At 41.9% G+C, this 20,290-nt stretch overlaps 1 protein-coding gene across 19 annotated transcripts in view; it reads right to left on the bottom strand.

The window, feature by feature from the left end:
• KALRN (kalirin RhoGEF kinase) overlaps positions 1 to 20,290 on the bottom strand; it is a 699,404-nt gene that overhangs the window by 283,381 nt on the left and 395,733 nt on the right. For all 19 annotated transcript variants that reach the window (XM_042232347.1, XM_042232379.1, XM_042232348.1 and 16 more), the window contains exons 14-16: positions 19,863 to 20,058; positions 10,829 to 10,995; positions 1,588 to 1,707 (exon numbers count right to left, since the gene is read on the bottom strand). In XM_042232347.1, coding sequence (XP_042088281.1) covers positions 1,588 to 1,707; positions 10,829 to 10,995; positions 19,863 to 20,058 — 483 coding nt within the window. The remainder of the gene's footprint in view (positions 1 to 1,587; positions 1,708 to 10,828; positions 10,996 to 19,862; positions 20,059 to 20,290) is intronic.

The raw sequence follows: 20,290 nt of genomic DNA, 5'->3' as shown, positions 1-20,290 counted from the left end.
AGATGCTTAGTAAGCCTCTATTCTGTAAGGATGCAACATCATCTAATACAAATTTGTGTACACTGCAAAAGCAAGTCAGACAGAATTTAGTTATTTCAGTAACATTACTAACGGATTTACCCACTATTTTCTACTAGCTCACTGAGACGCTCAAGTGTGTCACGACACTTGGTTTTACTACCTCAGCGTCTAATTCAGGGACTGAAAATTGTATTACCTGACAGGGCAGGTAAAGTTCCACATTCAAGATAAACAAGGAGGAGGTATGGCCAAGAGCTGTCCTTTCTTTGCCTAGTATCCCTCACAGGTTCAGGTCAAGCCTTGAATGTGATGCCCAACTTTCATTTTCTTCATTGCTGCCTCTCAATGGGGCTTTGACCACCGTGGGCTTAATTTTTTATGATAATCTCAATCTTGATTTTTCCTTTACAATAAATAGATCCTAACACCCTAATATTTGGGTGTGCCAGTAAAATGCAGCATTTCCTAAGAAGTTATTAAACATCTTAGAGAAGTATGACATTCATGTTAAGGCTACATTTTCACATATAAAAAAGCTTGTCGAAAATTAAATGGCTGAAATCCATCAATACTAGTTTAAAAATGGCTAGCAATCAGTTGGACCACTGCATTAAAGATAAATTTAATGACACAGACAGGTAGGATTTTATCATTGCTGTGTTTCTTTAGTAGAAAATAATACCTTTGCACTTCTTACACATTCAAAAGTGGGTTAAGTTCTATACTGAACCATAAATGATGCAGGTCTTTGAGGTTTTCTCTCTTTATCTCTTTTCCCATTGGTACTGAACTTATTTTTAGCATAGTTCCCATGTCCCATTTCCTACTCTTTCCCCATACTGTTCTAGAGCAATCAGCTCGAGTCTCTTTGGGAAGGAACTGTTCCAGTACAAAGGATAATTAAAGATATTATTTAAAGCAAGACAAAATTCATATTAGACTATCACAAGTGGAATTTTATTTTAAAATAGCCTTGGTTGGTAAATTTATGATTTTAGTTTATTCTTTAAATATGACTTCCACCAGCATTATTGAACAACTACTTTCAGTGAAACAAACTATCTAGTGTCGTCTGCTCCTGTGCTCACTGCTCTTCTTAAAAGGCAGATTTGACAATGAAATCTAAATATTACATGTAAATCAAATGTTTAAAAATGGAATCCTAATTTACTAATGACTCCTACAGTTGTTTATCCTCAATTCTGAGTGAGCTTCGACTGGAATTGACTTCTAACCTTTTAGCTTTATATTTTTCACATGATGCACAGATCATAAGGTATTAAAAGATTCAATGGACCAGGGGCCTTGAAGGTTAAAGGTACTAATAAAAAAGATCACATTTGGAGTGTGAATACTTGTCTTCTAATACCAGGCTTCCTTGGGGTGATGAAGCCCTGGATTTGCTTTTCCAATTCCTGGGTGATAAGGAAGCTACCTGGCCCATTTCACAAGAAAGAGCAATGGCTTCACCACATAAAGGAACACCCACATCTTGAGGAATCATCCTGCCTAAGTTGCAGAGCAGAGAAGGGAAGGGAGGACAGTGCAGTCAGATCTGGGTGTTACCTCGATGGCTAGTTGGAACTGCTCGTGCTCCCGCTGTAGCTGCTCTGCTTCAGACAAAGAGCTGGCGTTGACCAGGCTGGCATTGAGCATCGACTCCCCATTGCGGATCCATCCCAGGACCTAGGGAGTTGGGACAAGAGCACGGGTGAATGGCCTTCAGTCAGACAGCTGACTATCTCCTACCCACAACGAAGAGAAGATAGGAAGGATCTGGATAAGTCAAGTCTCTCCAAATTTATCTGGAACCCTGTGCCATAAGATATTTATTGTAAGTACCAATCTCATTCCCAGCTTCACATTTTCTTTCCTACCCTTATCACTCTTCAATCCCAGTCTCCTCAGCTACTTAATTTAAATATTATTTTATCTGATTGCACTGTAGGTATAAGTTCCTTCTGGAACACAGTATGGTAGAAATAAATATATTCCATATGTATGGAATATTGGTATATTATCCTTTTCTTTTTTAAGGCCAACAACTGCTTGAAATCTTCTATATCTCAACACACCTATTAGAAACAATTTCTTCATCATCTAGTGAAACCAGACCATTCTCTGGCACTCACGGAAGTCTGCCTTATTTGGTTATTTTGACCTATGTTTCATTTCCCCTCATTAGAATGTAAACTTCCGGAAGACTTGATTAATATATGAACCATATCATAATCTCACCCAATGCCTAGCATAGTGCTTTTCATATGACAGGTATGCAATAACATTTTTGAAAGAGTGAAAATATCCAAGTCACTGTGGAAAATATCCAAGTCACACCTGAAAAGTGGGTCCAACCTCCTATGGTTTGCAAAATAGCCAAGAGTAGACAAGTGTTAGCCTTGATTGGTTAAACAACCCAAAAGGAGGAAAAAGAAAACAAGCAAAATAGTATGAATCACCCATACACTGGATCATTAGAAAATTAAAGAGTATGTTATAACTGATTTAAAGTATTTAGAGGTTATGGCTAGGCTGAGCAAGATTTCTAGGTGATCTTAATCTAGTACTGGGGGAAAGGAAATTCAGCTAGAGAATATTAGAATAGAAGGAGAATCAGCTGATACTGTCTAGACAGTCCTAGCTGAAATGGAAATGTGGCAATTACGCAGCTAATAGAGTCTGGTGCAAATAATCAAACTGGAAGTATTAGGCCTTGAAAATCTACCTTGTGTCTGGTCATCAGAAAATTGCCAAATATTTGCTTTATTAAAGAGTCTGAGAGTTTGCTTGGAGAGGAAATAAAAGTTCTTCTGAAATTTCAAGAGCAGTAAATACCATCCATCTGTTCCCTCAAGGCAAAGCAGAAGACATCACAATCTGTTTCAGAGTTTTTGAGACTTTTTTTTTTCCTCTCAACTTCTTCATGTTAAACAATTAGAAAAATATTAATCCTAGTCTCCTTTCCCACAATCCTCAGCGGCATTTCTCAAATGTCCTCCTTGGGCAGACAATGACTGATGCCATATTGTGCACAGATAACACTGGGACATAAATCCCATTGAAGCTGGGCTATTTGGATTGAGATGTTAATTCATGGGCTGTCTGGCAGATTGCAGATGAGATGCCAATCTGTAAAGCAATTAGTTGCAGGAAATAACTGTTCAGAGTGTATGTGTGAAATCTCTGATGCCACTGGTGCACTGTAGTTGGCTGACTAGAGGCGCTTATGATGTCTAAAAGCTGGCTGTAAGTTTGGGTACATGCATACACAGATTGCATGCCCAAATGCTTCACTCCTTTGGAAAATGGAGCTCATAATTTATATTTCTGAACTATGTAAGTCCTTCTGCCATGATTCATCACATCTTGCTTGGTTCAAGATTCACTTGAGGGTGTCAAAGAAACATTTTCTCAATGTGCATCACAAATCAACGCTTGTAGGGGGCAATCTGACTCCCTCTGGGCCTCTTCAGTCTTGCTGGAATATGTTCCTCTCTATTTTGAGCCAACTGAAAACATCAGTTATAGCTATAGTTGTGGGATCTCCATCTACCAGATTCTCCATTTAGAAATATGATAGGTTTTAGTCTCTGCATCTTACATTAAATCATGCCATATCCTTGATATCCTTGTTCATTTTTATTTCCCAAATGTTGTTTATAAAGGCATTCCAGGACTTTAAATAGGAAATTGGATTTTAGGAAGACAAAAATGCATGGCAGTTTAATCAATGGCTTGGTTCAGGGGTGGGATTGATGCCAATGATTAAACTACAAGCATTTTTATCTTCCTAGAATCAAATCTCCCATGTTGAAGTCCTGGACTCAGTCCTAGAAGCAGAACTGAGACTATGTTGAAAGAACACAAAATCTTAAGTCAAAACACCTGGCTTTGTTTCTACCTGATAAAGTCACTTAACTCCCCTGAGCCACAGCTTTTTCATCTGTAAAGGTACGATATCTTTCCTTCCTATATCAGTATTGATGTAGCATAATGTTAAGGCAAAGCCTGATGATGGTGGTGATTTTTAGTTTTGAGACAAACCTAACTATGATTCTTCAATTATACCTCTCACAATGAGAAGAAAAAGAATTTAGGAATACCAACTTATATTCTAGTATTTGCAGAGTTTATTTGTATATTCTGATGAGATATAGATACCTTAGCTGTTTTGTTATCATCAGTCTTTGTGCTCTGATCAATAACTCTTGTTGGTATAATTTTTCATTACTGTCATCATTTTATCTTCCTGGTTCATAAAATTGGTTATTTATTCTCTGTGAGCATCCAAATGAGAGGAAGGTAGTAGAAGAAATTTTGTAACAAACATGAGAAATATTGGCCCCACTAATCTTGAGCTATTTGACTTTCGAAACATCATTTAATCTCCCTGAGGCTTAGTTTTCTTATCTGTAAAATGATAAGTCACAAGGTATTGATGAAATGAAATAATTACTGTAAAAGTATTTTGTAAACTATAAGATGTAATCCTCTAAATGCACATTTTACATATCATTCATCTTGGACCATAGTTTACTAATAGGTTAGATGGTCTTTAAAGGTCACTTGGAGCCATAATATTCCATACTTCTTTCAAAATTCAGAGACTGTCCCTATAACCACAGGATAACAGAGAAACATAGCCCTGCAGAAATGCGGGTTGGGAAGAGTATTGCTGCTCGGGGATTTGGGAGTTAGGTCACCAATTCAGCTCAGTCAGGCTGAGGGGGGACTGAACATAGAGATCTACTGTTTCGTTAGGCCAAGGAAGCTCAGATAACCGAGTTAGGAGAAGAGTGGATTTGGTTAACTAGATGTGACTGTCTAAAATGATGATGCCACCTAAGCTGGGCAAGCTGGATCCTGTGCCCATGTAGGTTGGGGAAGTTGCTTGGCTATGACTGTGTTCTCTAGGTCACACTGACAGGAAACCTATGAGGCTCCTGCTACTGCAGATGATTTATCACAAGGCACACTCGTTACTGAAATCTAGCCACAGGAAAATTGTCAGTCTCTCAGGTGGTTAAATGGGAGCCTGTTATATTTCTAGTGTTCTTAGTTTAAAAAATTCACATTTATGAGATTGTATGTGTTTATCTTTCATGGTTTTATAGACTCTGACTGTGTCTTCTTAATTATCTCCATTTTGAAACAAATGGATGATACTTGTCCCTATGGCTGCCTATCTTTTGGTACTACTCCAACTCCTTTTAATTATTATGTACAGTGAACAGAATTAAATGGTATTTTCTATATGAATATGAGGAGAAGGTAATATTTTCTCCTTTGTTTTAAATTCCTATCTTGATCATATGCAAATATTGGCCAGTGTTCAGTCCACAGGGATAATTTAAGTCAATGTCTTTAGTAGACAAATAAGTACAATTTATTTTCCCATAGCTCAGAGCTCCAACATCCCACAAATCCATTTTGGCCTATTTTCTGCTAAATGCATTGCTCTGCAGGAATACATATGGGCATTCATTTAGTTTTATGCCCACTAAATAGGTTTTTCAAATCTCCCTCAATTATCTAATAAATGTAAGGTCATCCTTACTAGAGTAGCAATTTTCCTGGAAAACAACCAAAGCATTCTGTGGGGTCTGGAGAATAATCTAAACAATTTTTTTTTTAGAAGAAAGGGGGTATCTGGGTGGTCTAGGGCCCTGGACCATGGGAATCAGGGGAGTGGTTTCCCTTCAAGACTCAGCATTTCTCTGGAGATGCTGGGGCCATTTATCTTAGATACAAAGTCCTAAGTAATCCCTCAGAAAGCAAATCAGTTGCGTTAATCAGTTTTATTTGTTCTAAATACTTGAAAATTATTTTTAGTCAACATCTGTGATATCATTGCTCCTCAGAGCTCCAGTTTAATATAACTGTGGTCTAACTGCACATAGGTTATGAAGGCCCAATCTAAACCTTTAACCTCTGAGCTATAATGACAGAGACATAACACAGTGTTGTCCTCTCCCTTTCTGTCTCTATTAATGGCACTTCAATTAAGGTGTCCTTTTTTTTTTTTTTTTTTGAGAGTACATTCCAAAGAGAAACCCTCAAGCTGGTGTCTAAATTTAGCCCACATGATCAATACTGACATCTAAATTAACTCCCTCTTTCCAAGTGTCAACAGCTTCCAAGTCAATATTTCCTGCTCCACCAACTTCCATCAAACCTCCAAAGCCTTCTCTGAAACTGGATTAGATGACTCCCTAAAGAAAGAGCCCATGCTGACAAGGAGAACAAGGCTGTTTAATGAGGCATAATGGCTTAATGGGACAGCAGTCCCTTGGCACCTGCAAGGGCTGATATCCTTTGCCAAGGCCTTCGTGATTTCCTAAAGGCTGATCTCAGCCATCCAGTACCATTTTGAACTACAATCCCCATGTGTCATTCTTGCCATGGTGAAGAGAAGAAGGAGTTTTCTCTTTCCAGAATTTTCTCTTCTGGAATTTCAAATTCCAGAAGAACATTTTTTTTGCTCTATAATTCATGGAATACTGAATGGGAATGTATGTAATTAATCGAGCCTGGATGATCCATATATAATCTACTTACCCACTTGAAAAACTACCTATCATCCTTCAGCTCCCCATCCTGTACAGAATGTATACTTGGAAGGTTAAAAATTCATTTCATTTCCATTTTCACCGCAGTCAGTTCAGTTCAGTTCAGTTCAGTTGCTCAGTCGTGTCCGACTCTTTGCGACCCCATGAATCGCAGCACGCCAGGCCTCCCTGTCCATCACCATCTCCCGGAGTTCACTCAGACTCATGTCCATTGAGTCAGTGATGCCATCCAGCCATCTCATCCTCTGTTGGCCCCTTCTCCTCCTGCCCCCAATCCCTCCCAGCATCAGAGTCTTTTCCAATGAGTCAACTCTTCGCGTGAGGTGGCCAAAGTACTGGAGTTTCAGCTTTAGCATCAGTCCTTCCAAAGAAATCCCAGGGTTGATCTCCTTCAGAATGGACTGGTTGGATCTCCTTGCAGTCCAAGGGACTCTCAAGAGTCTTCTCCAACACCACAGTTCAAAAGCATCAATTCTTCGGTGCTCAGCTTTCTTCACAGTTCAACTCTCACATCCATACATGACCACTGGAAAAACCATAGCCTTGACTAGACAGACCTTTATTGGCAAAGTAATGTCTCTGCTTTTGAATATGCTATCTAGGTTGGTCATAACTTTTCTTCCAATGAGTAAGTGTCTTTTAATTTCATGGCTGCAGTCACCATCTACAGTGATTTTGGAGCCCCCCAAGATAAAGTCTGACACTGTTTCCACTGTTTCCCATCTATTTCCCATGAAGTGATGGGACCAGATGCCATGATCTTTGTTTTCTGAATGTTGAGGTTTAAGCCAACTTTTTCACTCTCCTCTTTCTCTTTCATCAAGAGGCTTTTTAGTTCCTCTTCACTTTCTGCCATAAGGGTGGTGTCATCTGCATATCTGAGGTGATTGATATTTCTCCCGGCAATCTTGATTCAAACTTGTGCTTCTTCCAGCCCAGCGTTTCTCATGATGTACTCTGCATAGAAGTTAAATAAGCAGGGTGACAATATCCAGCCTTGACGTCCTCCTTTTCCTATTTGGAACCAGTCTGTTGTTCCATGTCCAGTTCTACCTGTTGCTTTCTGACCTGCATATAGGTTTCTCAAGAGGCAGATGGTCTGGTGGTCAGGAGGTCATGTGGTCTGGTATTCTCATCTCTTTCAGAATTTTCCACAGTTTATTGTGATCCACACAGTCAAAGGCTTTGACATAGTCAATAAAGCAGAAATAGATGTTTTTCTGGAACTCTCTTGCTTTTTCCATGATCCAGTGGATGTTGGCAATTTGATCTTTGGTTCCTCTGCCTTTTCTAAAAGCAGCTTGGAACATCTGGAAATTCATTTCATTTCCATTTTCATCGTAGTCAAGAAAAACATAATTAGAGAGTTGGCTCTACTATGAATTCTGTAACAAAAATAAATAAGAAACAAAGAATGCAAACAAAACTATACGATGTTGCTGTTGTTCCGTCACTAAGTCACGTCCACCTCTTTGCGTACGATGTTGCTGTTGTTCCGTCACTAAGTCACATCCACCTCTTTGCGTACCATGCACTGCAGCACCCCAGGCTTCCCTGTCTTTCACTCTCTCCCAGAGTTGGCTCAAATTCACGTCCATTGAGTTGGTGATTCTATCTAACCATCTTATCCTCTGTCACCCGCTTCTACTCTTGCTTTCAGTCCTTCCCAGCAACAAGCTCTTTTCCAATTAGTTGGCTCGATTCAGGTGGCCAAAATATTGGAGCTACAGCTTCAGCATCAGTCCTTCCAATGAATATTCAGGGTTGATTTCCTTTAAGGTTGACTGGTTTGATCTCCATGAAGTCCAAGGGACTCTCTAGAGTCTATTCTAGCACCACAATTCGAAAGCATCAATTGTTCAACACTCAGCCTTCTTTATGGTCCAACTTTCACATCCATACATGACTACTGAAAAACCATAGCTTTGACTATATGGACCTTTGCTGGCAAAGTGATGTGTCTGCTTTTTAATATGCTGTCTAGGTTTGTCATAACTTTCTTTCCAAGGAGCAAGAGTCTTAATTTCATGGCCACAGTTACCATCCACAGTGATTTTGGAGCCCAAGGAAAGAAAATCTGTCATTATTTCCACTTTTTTCCCTGCTATCTGCCATGAAGTGATGGGACCAGATGTCATGATCTTAGTTTTTTGAATGCTGAATTTTAAGCCAGGTTTTTCACTCTCTTTTTTCACCTTCTTCAAGAGGCTCTTTAGTTTCTCTTCATTTCCTGCCATTAGAGTGGTATCATCTGCATATCTGAAGTTGTTGATATTTCTCTCAGCAATCTTGATTCCAGCTTGTAATTCATCCAGCCCAGCATTTCACATGATGTACTCTGCATATAAGTTAAATAAGCAAGGTGATGATATATGGCCTTGTACTCCTTTCCCAATTTTGAACCAGTCCGTTGTTCCATGTCTGGTTTTAACTGTTGCTTCTTGACCTGCATGCAGGTTTTCCAGGAGACAGGTAAGGTGGTCTGGTACTTCCATCTCAAAAATTCAATTAGGAATAATTTTCCTGTTATCCAGTTTATTGAGATGACCATGAACAAAGAGCAGAGGAGAACTCCCAGGTCTGGATTTCGGAGGCCTGGGCTCGGGTTTCAGCTAAGCAGCCATGAGGCCCTGGGAACACTCATCTTATAGTACCTCAGTTCCTCATTTGTAAAGTAAACGTACACCACTGTCTCTCATGGACTTTTTCTCCTAAATTGAGATCACAAATGAGAAAGTACTTCTCATAAGAAAGAAATTACTATCATTGCTGCCAGGAGATTCAGAATTTGAATACTCATCCCTACTCTGGGCCTGCTAGGGTTTCTACCATGTCACCACAAGTAACATGTCTCTCTAGACAATTAGGTATGACCCCAGGATAATTAAACTGAAAAAAACCTGGATGGCAGTGCTGTGACCTGGCTTTGCTTAGGGCTCAGTGATGTCACCGGTGCTCAAGATGAATCTTTAGCACAGAATGTGAGGACTCAGCACTGATTGAAAAAGAAGGGGCACAGAGAAGGTAATTTTGCACATTATAATAAATAATATATAATAACTATATAAGCATAGGCATTAACAAGGACTACCTTGAATAAAAGGGACCAAGAAATAATTATAAAATGTATTTTTGTTCCCTGTGCTAAATTGATAGACTTAAATCTAAAAGTGCCAGTGGTTACTGAACATGATATTTTGGGCAGGGCTCTGCCTAGAGGAAGCAGGGAAACGGGTTGAGTGGGAGAGTCTGGAGCAGAAGAAGCAAACACTGACGTGCTGTGGGGTCTACCCTGCCAGGAAGTCCTCCTGGACATGTGGAAGGTGATGGCGAGTTCTTTCTTCAGTGTGACCTTTGTCTGGTGACCTTGCTAAGCTTCAGTGACTTCCTCTGAAAGGAGAGTAATGTTTGCTTCAGAGAATGGTTGTGAGGATTGATGAAGAGATAGGTATAAAAGGTCTATGACACTCAATAAGTGGAACTATAATTATATTCGGATTTCTTCAGTCCCACTTTGCCTAAATAGGAAGTCATCAATCATTATGCTGAAAATTCCCATTTAGTCTGTTTATAATATAAATATGTAGTATATTTAAAATGTATCATTGGTCATTGTGTGTATGTTCCTATAAATCCCTAGGAATGGTACAGGAATATCCTTTAGGACAATAGATAGTATCATGTCTCATACAGGTAAGAACTCTTTAAAGTTGGCTTTAATGTGGCGAGAACATTTTATAAAAACCACAAATACACTGAAAAGAATAATGGAAACTGAATGATGGCTACCACTTATTATCAAGAATATGTCAGGTCCTTACTAGACATATAGGTGCCCCCAAATTAATCAGTCTGGCTCTAAAGTCTGAATATGTCTATTGATAAAGGCTTTGCCTTTCCCATGAACTCTATGCAGGATTGAGGACAGAAAGGAAGAGAATGGATTCAGTGACTGAGGACAACTTGGAAAAGCCCTAAGAAGATGTTCTCCTTAGATTGTTATATGCCAGAGAAATAATGCATTTGTAAGTCTGAGCCACTGGACCATTAGATCTGTTTGTTAGAGTCAATAGACAGCAGACTAGCTTTCAGAAGCTAATACAACCATTCCTTAACTTACCTATTCCTAAATTCTGGTCACACCTGAGGCTCTGTATGCCTTACCCCATACCAGGAGCAGGCCCAGACCAGACTCAGCCACTGGAAAGCCCAGGCTGAAGGTGGAGGGCCAGGCTCACCTGTTTGACCTCGGCCTGGAGGTGCCGCAGCTGGAGGCACTGCTCAAGTCGCTTGTGGGTCTGCTCTGCGTTGAGCTCCAACTCATGCTGTTTCTCATGGAGAAACTCTAATAGCTCCTGTACCTGGGCTGCCAGATCAATGTCTTTTTCACAGATTAACTCAATCCCTGATTAAAACAAAATGTAAACAATTAAAAACCAGGTAGTATGGTAAAGACTACATTTCCTTCAACATGCATATGAAAGCTGGAATTCGTAAAGACGACACCAGTACCCTCCCAACCTCTGCATATCACTCTGTGAAAAGGGATAAATCATCATAATGGGCCTTTGAGATGCTCAAAGCACACCATCTCTATTGGATTAACTGATCCTTTGCCGGGGAACAACTCTTTAACAGATGATCAGCTCCTTACTAACTGGAGTCAAAGAGGTGGTTTACTGGAGTCCATCCCCAGACAAGACCGCATACAGCAGTCCTTACTGGGTGGTTTGCCAACACCCAGAATATTCACAACCAAGCCTTTGGATTACATTGGGAAATACAAAACAAAGCCCAAAAGACGCTGTCTCAGGAACTTCTGCCAAAGGCACACTCTCTTTCAGCTGGTCAGATGAAATTCATGATTAGAAGCTAAATGCATTCTGAAGAGAATAGCTGGCCACCAGTGGTAATTTTATTACTCAACTACTTAGGTTCCCTAAAAAAGCACTCTTAGAAATACCTGCTAGCTCTATTGTTTATCAAAAAAAGGCAAACATGCCTGATAACCACACCCCAGCAATATCACAGGGGTACTGAATACTTGGCCTTCCCAGGTGGTTCAGCAGTAAAGAATCCACTTGCCAATACAAGAGACATGGGTTCAGTCCCTGGGTGGGGAAGATCCCCTGGAGAAGGAAATGGCAATCCACTCCAGTATTCTTGCCTGGAGAATCCCATGGCAAGAGGAGCCTGGTGGGCTAGAGTTCATGGGGTCATAAAGAGTCAGACATGACTGAAGCAACTTAGCACACACTGAGTACTTATCCATTTAGAAAAATCATCACACTAAAACTGTGCCCACAGGAGAGTTTGCTCATCCTTCTACTGATTCAAAGCATTAGAAAGCCCCACCAGTCACCAACAAGGGCTCCCAAAGTTTATTAATAAACTGCCAACCACCTGACTTTGATGGGAGACGAATCAACACCCATCAGGCAGAAGCTGTGGCTCCACTCCTTGTGTAAAACCCCGGACCTCCCTGCCTTATTTTTTTGGAGTACCTCTCCCAGCACACAGGCATGTGCGCACACACACACACTTCCTCTCTTCTCCAAACCAGAGCTCCTATTCACACATTATCACCAATAGGCCTAAAGTAGCCTTTCTCCAACAGATTTCTGCTTCAGCAAGGGTCACTAAAGAACTCTAAGATGGAGCAAAGGCACTGGCTAGTTATCAAGGTCCTTCTGTCCTCTAGTGACTTGACTGTGATTCCTTACTTGCTGTGATAGAGCACACGGAATGTGTGAAGCCTGTCCCAAATCAGAATCCTGATCTTGGCAAGTTACCTAAGCTTTCAGAAACTTCACTTTCCTTACATGTACAATGGGATTTTACATACCCACCTATCTCAGGAGCTGGTTGGGAGGATTCAGTGAGATAATATATAATATATATATAAGTATCTAATATATGATGACAATAAACATGCTTTGCTCCTCAGTCCCACGGCTTTCCTGGTTCCTGACTCAAACTTTCAACTTTCTATCTTCTGACAGCCATGTCTTCTTGGCTCCTATCTTCAACTTCATGCAAGTTGCATTATTTCTTGATTCTTACTGTCCAGCTATTTCTGATTCAGCCCTGCTCAGATCCTTGGCTTTGGGAAAATCCTAACTCTGGATTGCTTGCCTCCTTCTGATCCCTGACTCCACCTGGCTCCTCAGATTCTTAATTTTGTCCAGATCCTTTCCCTGAGCCCATATCCTGGAATCTATGACCTGGTGCAGTTGTGGTCCTGATACTGACAAACAGAATCCCAACTAACCATGAGGTTCAGGGTGCCAAAGTATAGTTACTTCCATGGAGATCTCACTCAGAGGAGCCCCAAAATCTCAGTGTACGGCCACATTAAAAAAATTGCCCTTTTGAGACTCCCCCCTCACTCTGACTGACACCATCAGAAATTCATCACTGCCACCACCAACACAGTGGCCTGATGCAGTGGGAGTGTATAAGGAAAGTCTATACGTGTGAAGGGAAATTCATTTCCAGAGCCCCAAATAGTGTTTTATATAAGACAATATGGGAGAGTGGGAGATTTTTTTTCTGGTATTACATGTAGTAACTTCAGTATCTTTCCATGTTTATTTTTTCTGTTGGTTTCATAATTCTAAGTCCCAGGTCCTGAAAATCTGTATCTGTGGGAGACAGAGAAGGGAATGGCTTGTTCTTTTGGCAGTCAACTCCCTCCACTTACTATTTTCAATAACCAAGAGGATGTGGTAGAGCATTACTTTGACTGAAATAAAACAAAAAGATAAAGAAAAATTTCTACCTTTGCATTGCTAGGCATCATGGGATGACCCTTGACCTCCACATTTACTTCCTAAAAATGTAATATAAGATCCACCTGCAGAAGTAGATCCTTGCTTCCAGCCACAATGCAGATATTTTTTTTCCATTTTGTTTTCATTCTGCATGCATCTCTAGTGTTTAGTATGCTGGGCTTGGGCTAAGTGTCTTTCTATGGGAAGCTCATGGCTCACACCTGCCACATCACATGCAAATGGGCTATCTAAGCTTGGTACCTCATCAAAGGGGCCAGCCACCTGCTTAGAACAACATCCAGAACCTGCCTGCCCTGAGACTCCAGTCCTTCATTTTCATTAATTTCACTTGATTTTTTTAAATGAGATGAACAGGAAATAAAATGGGTGAAGAAAATGCCTATTGCATTTCTACACTCAACAACTCATCACGTGAATGAAGTGAACGGGAAGAACATGCAGAGTTACTCCAGCAATACCTAGAAGAACAGAAACTCATGCCTCTTTCCTGGTGCCCACAAACACACTGACATGAGTCCCAGCTAATACCCATCAACTGGTAAGCAGCATCAATCAATAGCAAATAGTATTTTTGTGTATTGACATTACTGCTTTCAATCTAGTCTGAGGCCTAACTGTCTTCCTTAGGGGCTCTCCAGAGATGCAATAAGATGTGTTTGTCTTTTCCATCAAGTAATGAAATATATTCATACTGAAATAGTTTGCCAGCCTCTCTAGAGAAAGCTGTATTGAAATTTCTTTCTGATGTACCTCCACAATGTCCTGCAAATATCCTTGTGTCAGAACACTTCCGCTGAGGTCGGTTCCTTACTAACTTGTCTGTGTCCTCACAGTAATCTAGGTTCCCTGGGGCCAGGACCATTTCTATTTCATGCATCTCAGCTTCTTCAGGACCTAGCACAGTGCTTGACACGTAACACTCCCAAAATACCTGTTTAGTGAACACAGGGGCCTCTTTAAGGAAGAACATGGGTGATCTGAGAGCTCTGGGGACAGAGTTAGGTTGGAATGCAGGCTCTGCAACCCATTAACAGTGAGTCTCTGGGTTCCAAATCCCCTCTGAGCCCGTGTAAGACGGGAATCTGAACACTGAATCCTCAGGATTGTTATGAGGACTAAGAGAGATAAGGTGGATACAGGGCCTGGCATTTAGTAGGCTCAAAAAACACCCATGTCCCCACTTTTTCCTTTCCCTTGGGGGAAATTATATTCTGTGTTGATTACTGATGGGACTACTGAATGACATATAAAATGTAAATAGAAAATCTTACCATCAGATGTTTATTACCTTGTTCAAAGTATATCATTAGAAATGATGATTTGGATGCTACTAGACTAGTGCTCTCAACCTTGGCTCACATAAGATTCATCTGGAGAACTTCAAAAGTCACCATGTCCTGGCCACAGCCCAGACCAACAACATCAAAAATCTCTATGGGTAGGAACCAGGCAACAGGAATTCCCACCTTAAGGTTCCCAGGGTGATTCCAACATGCAATGAAGAATGGGATACACTGGATAAGATGGAACAATGGTCAGCGATCCATGAACAGAGACATTCCTTAGGCTACACTCAGTTACCAGAATGTTCAGCATAGCAATTACTTAGGGCTCAAGGCCACAGTTGGTAATAAAATGTTGTTTTGTTTTCCTTTGCTGCCACTTTAATTTCCTTATGGAGAGAGGTGGCTGTGGTCTAGGGTAGAGTTAGGTATTTCTGGCTACACTGCCCATACTTGTAACATGTTTTTCAACTGTCTGTATGTTCTTTAAATATCTGTGTCTGCCTCAGATAGAGAACATTTTCTTTTCTCTTTTCTCCTCCCCCAACTCCTCTTTCTGTGTCACTACCTCAATTAACACCCAGTTCAGAAATTACAAAGTCCTTTAATCAGGTTTTTAGATTAGCATTTTCGACCCTGGCTATATATTAGAATCACCTGGGAAGTTTAAAAAAATCTGGGCCCACTCCAGACCAATTAAATAAGAATCCCTGCGGAGTGGGATCCAGACACTGGTATTTTTAAGAAGCTCTCCAGGTGATTCCAAAATATGTAGTCAGGCTGAGAACCATTGTTTTACATCAGCTTCTCTTCGCTTCCTCTCAGAGCCACATTCCTTCACCCCAGAGTAGCTTACATTTTGGAAGAACACAGGCCTTTTCTTTCCTTTTACAACATAAGTACAATTATTTGCGGTCCATTATTTTTATGTATATCGGTTTCTCCCAGACTGATGTTCACTTGATTAATTCAGCAAATGTCAATATAGAGAATTTGCTATGAGTGAGACATACCCAGTCTGCTGGATGCTGGAAATGTAAAGAGAAAGAAGGAAATGACCCGCCCTCATGCTGCTGGAGAAGCTACAGGAACACAAATAACCCTAATAGAATTCAGTGTGAGCTACCGTATCAGTACAATGTACAATAGTTATCAAGCTTTACTGAACTCATACCAGGCTCATGTTTCACCCCACTGCATGCTCACAGTGACTTCATATGGTTAGGATTCCTATAATTGCTGTTTTTTAGAGGAAGGTGAGGCTTGGAGAGATTGGATAACATGCTCAGGGAACCCATGCAGTGGGAGATATGATGCAGATTCCAACCCAGAAGTTTCTGTCTCTCCTGGCTGTACGATTAACCCCTATGTCCAAAGAGACGAGTGATCCTCACAACTTACTTTAAGAATTTAAGTGCTGGGACTGGGTTCTTCCCAAGCACAGTAAATTTTAAGCACCATTGCCACACACTCCAAAGAGTTTTCACTTAGAGACCTTGCATAAAGAGAGAACTTGATTAAACCATGAAAGGAACATATGCACAAGATATACAGCTCTTGTTTTATTTCTAAGGTCACATGTAACAGCTGCATGGTCAGATAACATTAGGGAGACGAGCTGGGGCATAACCAGTGGGGGCAGTGAGGCTAAATCATGGCAAGTGAGAACTGAAGGGAAGTTTAAGAATGAAGGCCCACCTTTCACACTAGACGGAAGAAGAAACTAAGGTCTACAGAGAAAGAATAGTGACTTCCAAAGTCAGACTGCTTGTTGGTGGTGCAGCTGGACCTTGAATTCCACCAGCGTGTTTGACCCAGCACGACTCTTTCCAGAAAAGCCTGCCACTTCCTAAGTTGAGGCCCAATAGATAACCCTAAATAATGTGCAGGTAAAGAAAATGTTCCTATTTTGCCAACTACTTTTAAGGCTGATGATGATTTAAGCAGAGGCTTTTGCTTTGGTTATGGCTCTTAGCAAATCAGGTGGATTTAGTAGAACCTGGCTGAATGTTACAAAGTTCACACCTAAAAGTAAGTGTAAGGAAATTCCCTACTTCCATTTATTCCTATAAAAATCAAAGCATAAGCCCTTGATTAATTCAGCTTGGAAAGCTACATAGCAACCAAATTCTTCATTTTTCCAATTGTTCTTTTTCTGAGACAGCAGGTTTTTTTTACCTCTAGTTCAAATATAATTCATTAGACATACAAGGCAAATGCCCAACCCATTTGTTCCCTGAGTCCTGTGTCTCTGAAGTTCTGCCTTCTTCAGCCACCCAGGTTCTTGGCAAGGCCCACTCTCAGACCACCTTCAACTTCCACTCCCAGTCCCAGCTCCGGTGTGATGCTGCCCTCCCTCCAAGCCAGAGATGAGACAGACACCTCCTCTGCAGGACAGGCACATGGTAGCAGAGGAAGCTTCCCTGAGAGCCCTGGAACCGCTCCCCTGGAGGTCTCGTGGGCTATGCCAGACTGAACAGCTAGCCGAGGAGGAGCAGGAACAGCCGTCCCAGCAGAGAGGGCAGAAGAGGCCAACCAAGGCTCTTTTGACAAAGTTCATTTCTAGAACAGGATATGTGGGGGTGGGCAGCCCATCTGCCTGGGGTGTTTTCACCCACTCAGCCCTCATGGTGAAGGGGACCGCCAAGCACAGTCAGTCTACAGGGACTACTAGCTCCTGGCAGTCTTTCTGTTACCAAGGATACCTGGCTCTTGGACAGAGGTGCACTTGCCCAGGATCATACCAGCACCTTGCTCCTAAGTGCTGCAAGTCTTCAGGCAGATGAGGCTCTCCACCTGAGAGACACATCAGTACTGAGGGATGAAGGGATAAGCGTACCTGCAGAGTTTCTCTGCACAGCCTCCTTCCTAGGTACTGTGTCTGCATTCTCTCATGTTTCCCTATCTTAGTTGGATAGCCGGCTATCTTGAAGATCATGAGGACAAGCTATAGGGTGAAACCTTGAGTCCAGACAAGGTTCTCCATCAGTTTTCCCCTTCTGTAATAAGGCCTTGAAAAGGTACAGCTGTGGCCAAGAATACCACTTCTCAAACTTTAACGTGCACATGATTTACCTGAAGATAAAATGAGGTTCAGATTCCTAAGTCTTGGATTCTGTTTTCCCAATCAGCTCTTGAGCAATGCTGGTGCTGCTGGCTCAGGGCCCACACTTAGAGGAGGTCCTAGATCAGCAGTCCTAGATTAGTACATCAGAATCACTTGGAGGGCTTACTGTTGGGCCTCATGCCTGAGAGATTATGACTTGGCAGGTTCTGGGGATGGGCACCTGAATTTGCATTTCTAACAAGAACTCAGGTAATACTGATACTGCTGATCTGGGGACCACAATTGGAAGTTGCTGTTCTAAGGTACACCAGAGATATCGGCTGCTGTGATTTAACCTTCACGATAAAAAGCAGTGATTCTCAGCCCTGGCCGCACGGTGGCATCATCTGAGAAGGTTTTGCCAAGGCCCAAGCCCCATTCAGAGTTGCTAAATCAGAGTATCTGGGTATTGTCATTTTTAAAATAATCCCCAGATATACCACAAAGTGAATAAGGGCTCCTCCTGGAGCTGTGTGGAGCATGATCTGAACCCTGAAAACAGTGTCTCACAGACAGCTGCAGCCTGTTCACAACACAAATGAACATTCAAGGAAAGATAATGCTGATCAAAGTAAATAGAATTTACTAGATATCTCTCCTCCTGTTAGGAGTGAAGTTCCTTTGAATGGTGGTATGTCCTCTTTCAGATCATTAAAAGAAGCACAGTACCCTAAAGTCAAGTTTGATTGCTAAGGTCTGTCTGACAATCTCATGATTCTAAATCAACAGAGACATGGACCAACCATGTTTCAGAGAGTTGATGGCCTGAGCTCCTGCCTGCCTCTTCCTGGAGGACGTGGGGTGGTGGGGGTGAGGAAACCTGGGCTCTGGCAGTCTACTAGTTTTAGGCCCAGACCAATAACTTCTTCCTTCTGGACTAGGGAACCACTATGGCTCTCTCCAGCTCTGAGTTCAAAGGCTGTTCTGGAAAGTGGCAGCTGAAACTTAGAGTCCGTGCATTTGTTGGATAAACAACGAATAAATTCTAAATAGAAAAAGAAGTCTAGTCTGAGTAACAGCCATGTGTTTTTTGAGAAGTTATAAAATTATATGACCTTGCCATAAATTTTGTCAGTACTTCTTATACTCACACACAGACTAGTGATAAGAAAAATGAGGACTCTGGGAGGGCTTCCCTGGTGGCTCAGTTGGTAAAGAATCTGCCTGCAATGCAGGAGACCTGGGTTCGATCCCCGGGTTGGGAAGATCCCTGGAGAAGGGCACAACAACCCACTCCAGTATTCCTGCCTGGAGAACTCCGTGGACAGAGGAGCCTGGTGGGCTACAGTCCATGGGATTGCAAAGAGTTGGACACGACTGACTGAGTAACACTGAGAGGCATGGACTGGAGATGAGGAGTCAGCCCTGAGGGTGAAGGATAGGCTAGGAGAGTTTGTGCAGGGGGTAGGCGTGGAACAGCAATATCTACACATCTGAATACAAGTCACAAGGATGGCTAATGGCATTTGGAGCCCACCTGGTTTACTTCTCTAGAGCACCATGTTTGTGAATCTGTGCTAATTTCCATCATTGGTTTTTCCCTTTCTCCCCACAGCACCATGGAGAAGGCAATGGCAACCCACTCCAGTACTCTTGCCTGGAAAATCCCATGGATGGAGGAGCCTGGTAGGCTGCAGTCCATGGGGTAGTGAAGAGTCGGACAGGACTGAGCGACTTCCCTTTCACTTTTCACTTTCATGCACTGGGGAAGGAAATGGCAACCCACTCCAGTGTTCTTGCCTAGAAAATCCCAGGTATGGGAGTGCCTGGTGGGCTGCTGTCTATGGAGTCGCACAGAGTCAGACACAACTGAAGCGACTTGGCAGCAGCAGCAGCCGCAGCACCAGAAGAAACCTGGTCCTATTCCTGTCTTTATGATAGCTAACTGGGCAACCTCAGACAAACAATTTCAGCTCTCACGGTTCAGTTTCTTTTTTTTTTTTTTAATGGTACAAAACTCTCTGTTTCTTGTACCTGTGGGAAGAGAATGAATGAGTGGAGTGGAAATGCCCCTTGGAGTTAAGCTGATTGGTGTTCTTGTTTTCATCATCTCCCTGCTGGACGCATAAGCACAGGACAGGTCTCCTACCTGAGGCCTGGACCTCCATGATGTACTGGTGCAGATCCTGGCCCTGCTGGATGACCTCAAAGGTCATGTTGTTCATGGCTAGCTTCCGCTCTGTGTGGCGCTGCAGCCGCTGTTCTGCCAGTGTTAGATCCTCCGTGTTGAAGTCATTCATCTGCCGAAGCAAATCCTCGTTCCAAGCGTCGAGCTCTGCTGTCACCTGTAAGGGAACCACCGTCAGTGCAGGCTCACTGGTTCACAAGAGACAGCTATGTAGAAGCTCACTGATTCTGAGCCTTACTAACTCATCTAAGTCAGATCTGACTCTGCTTTGCATCTCTTTCCTGACCCCTAGACTACGTTTAAGCAATGATGCCAGGCACCCATGTATGCATGCCTTTACTAGGGTTCTCCCTGTGTTTCAACGTCTACAACAGCTACTTCGCTGTACA

This window comes from Ovis aries, chromosome 1, assembly GCF_016772045.2.
Source record: "Ovis aries strain OAR_USU_Benz2616 breed Rambouillet chromosome 1, ARS-UI_Ramb_v3.0, whole genome shotgun sequence".
NCBI classification, from domain to species: Eukaryota; Metazoa; Chordata; class Mammalia; order Artiodactyla; family Bovidae; genus Ovis; species Ovis aries.
The sequence above is the reverse complement of the archived record's forward strand: the minus strand, read 5'-3'. Positions and strand labels throughout refer to the sequence as shown.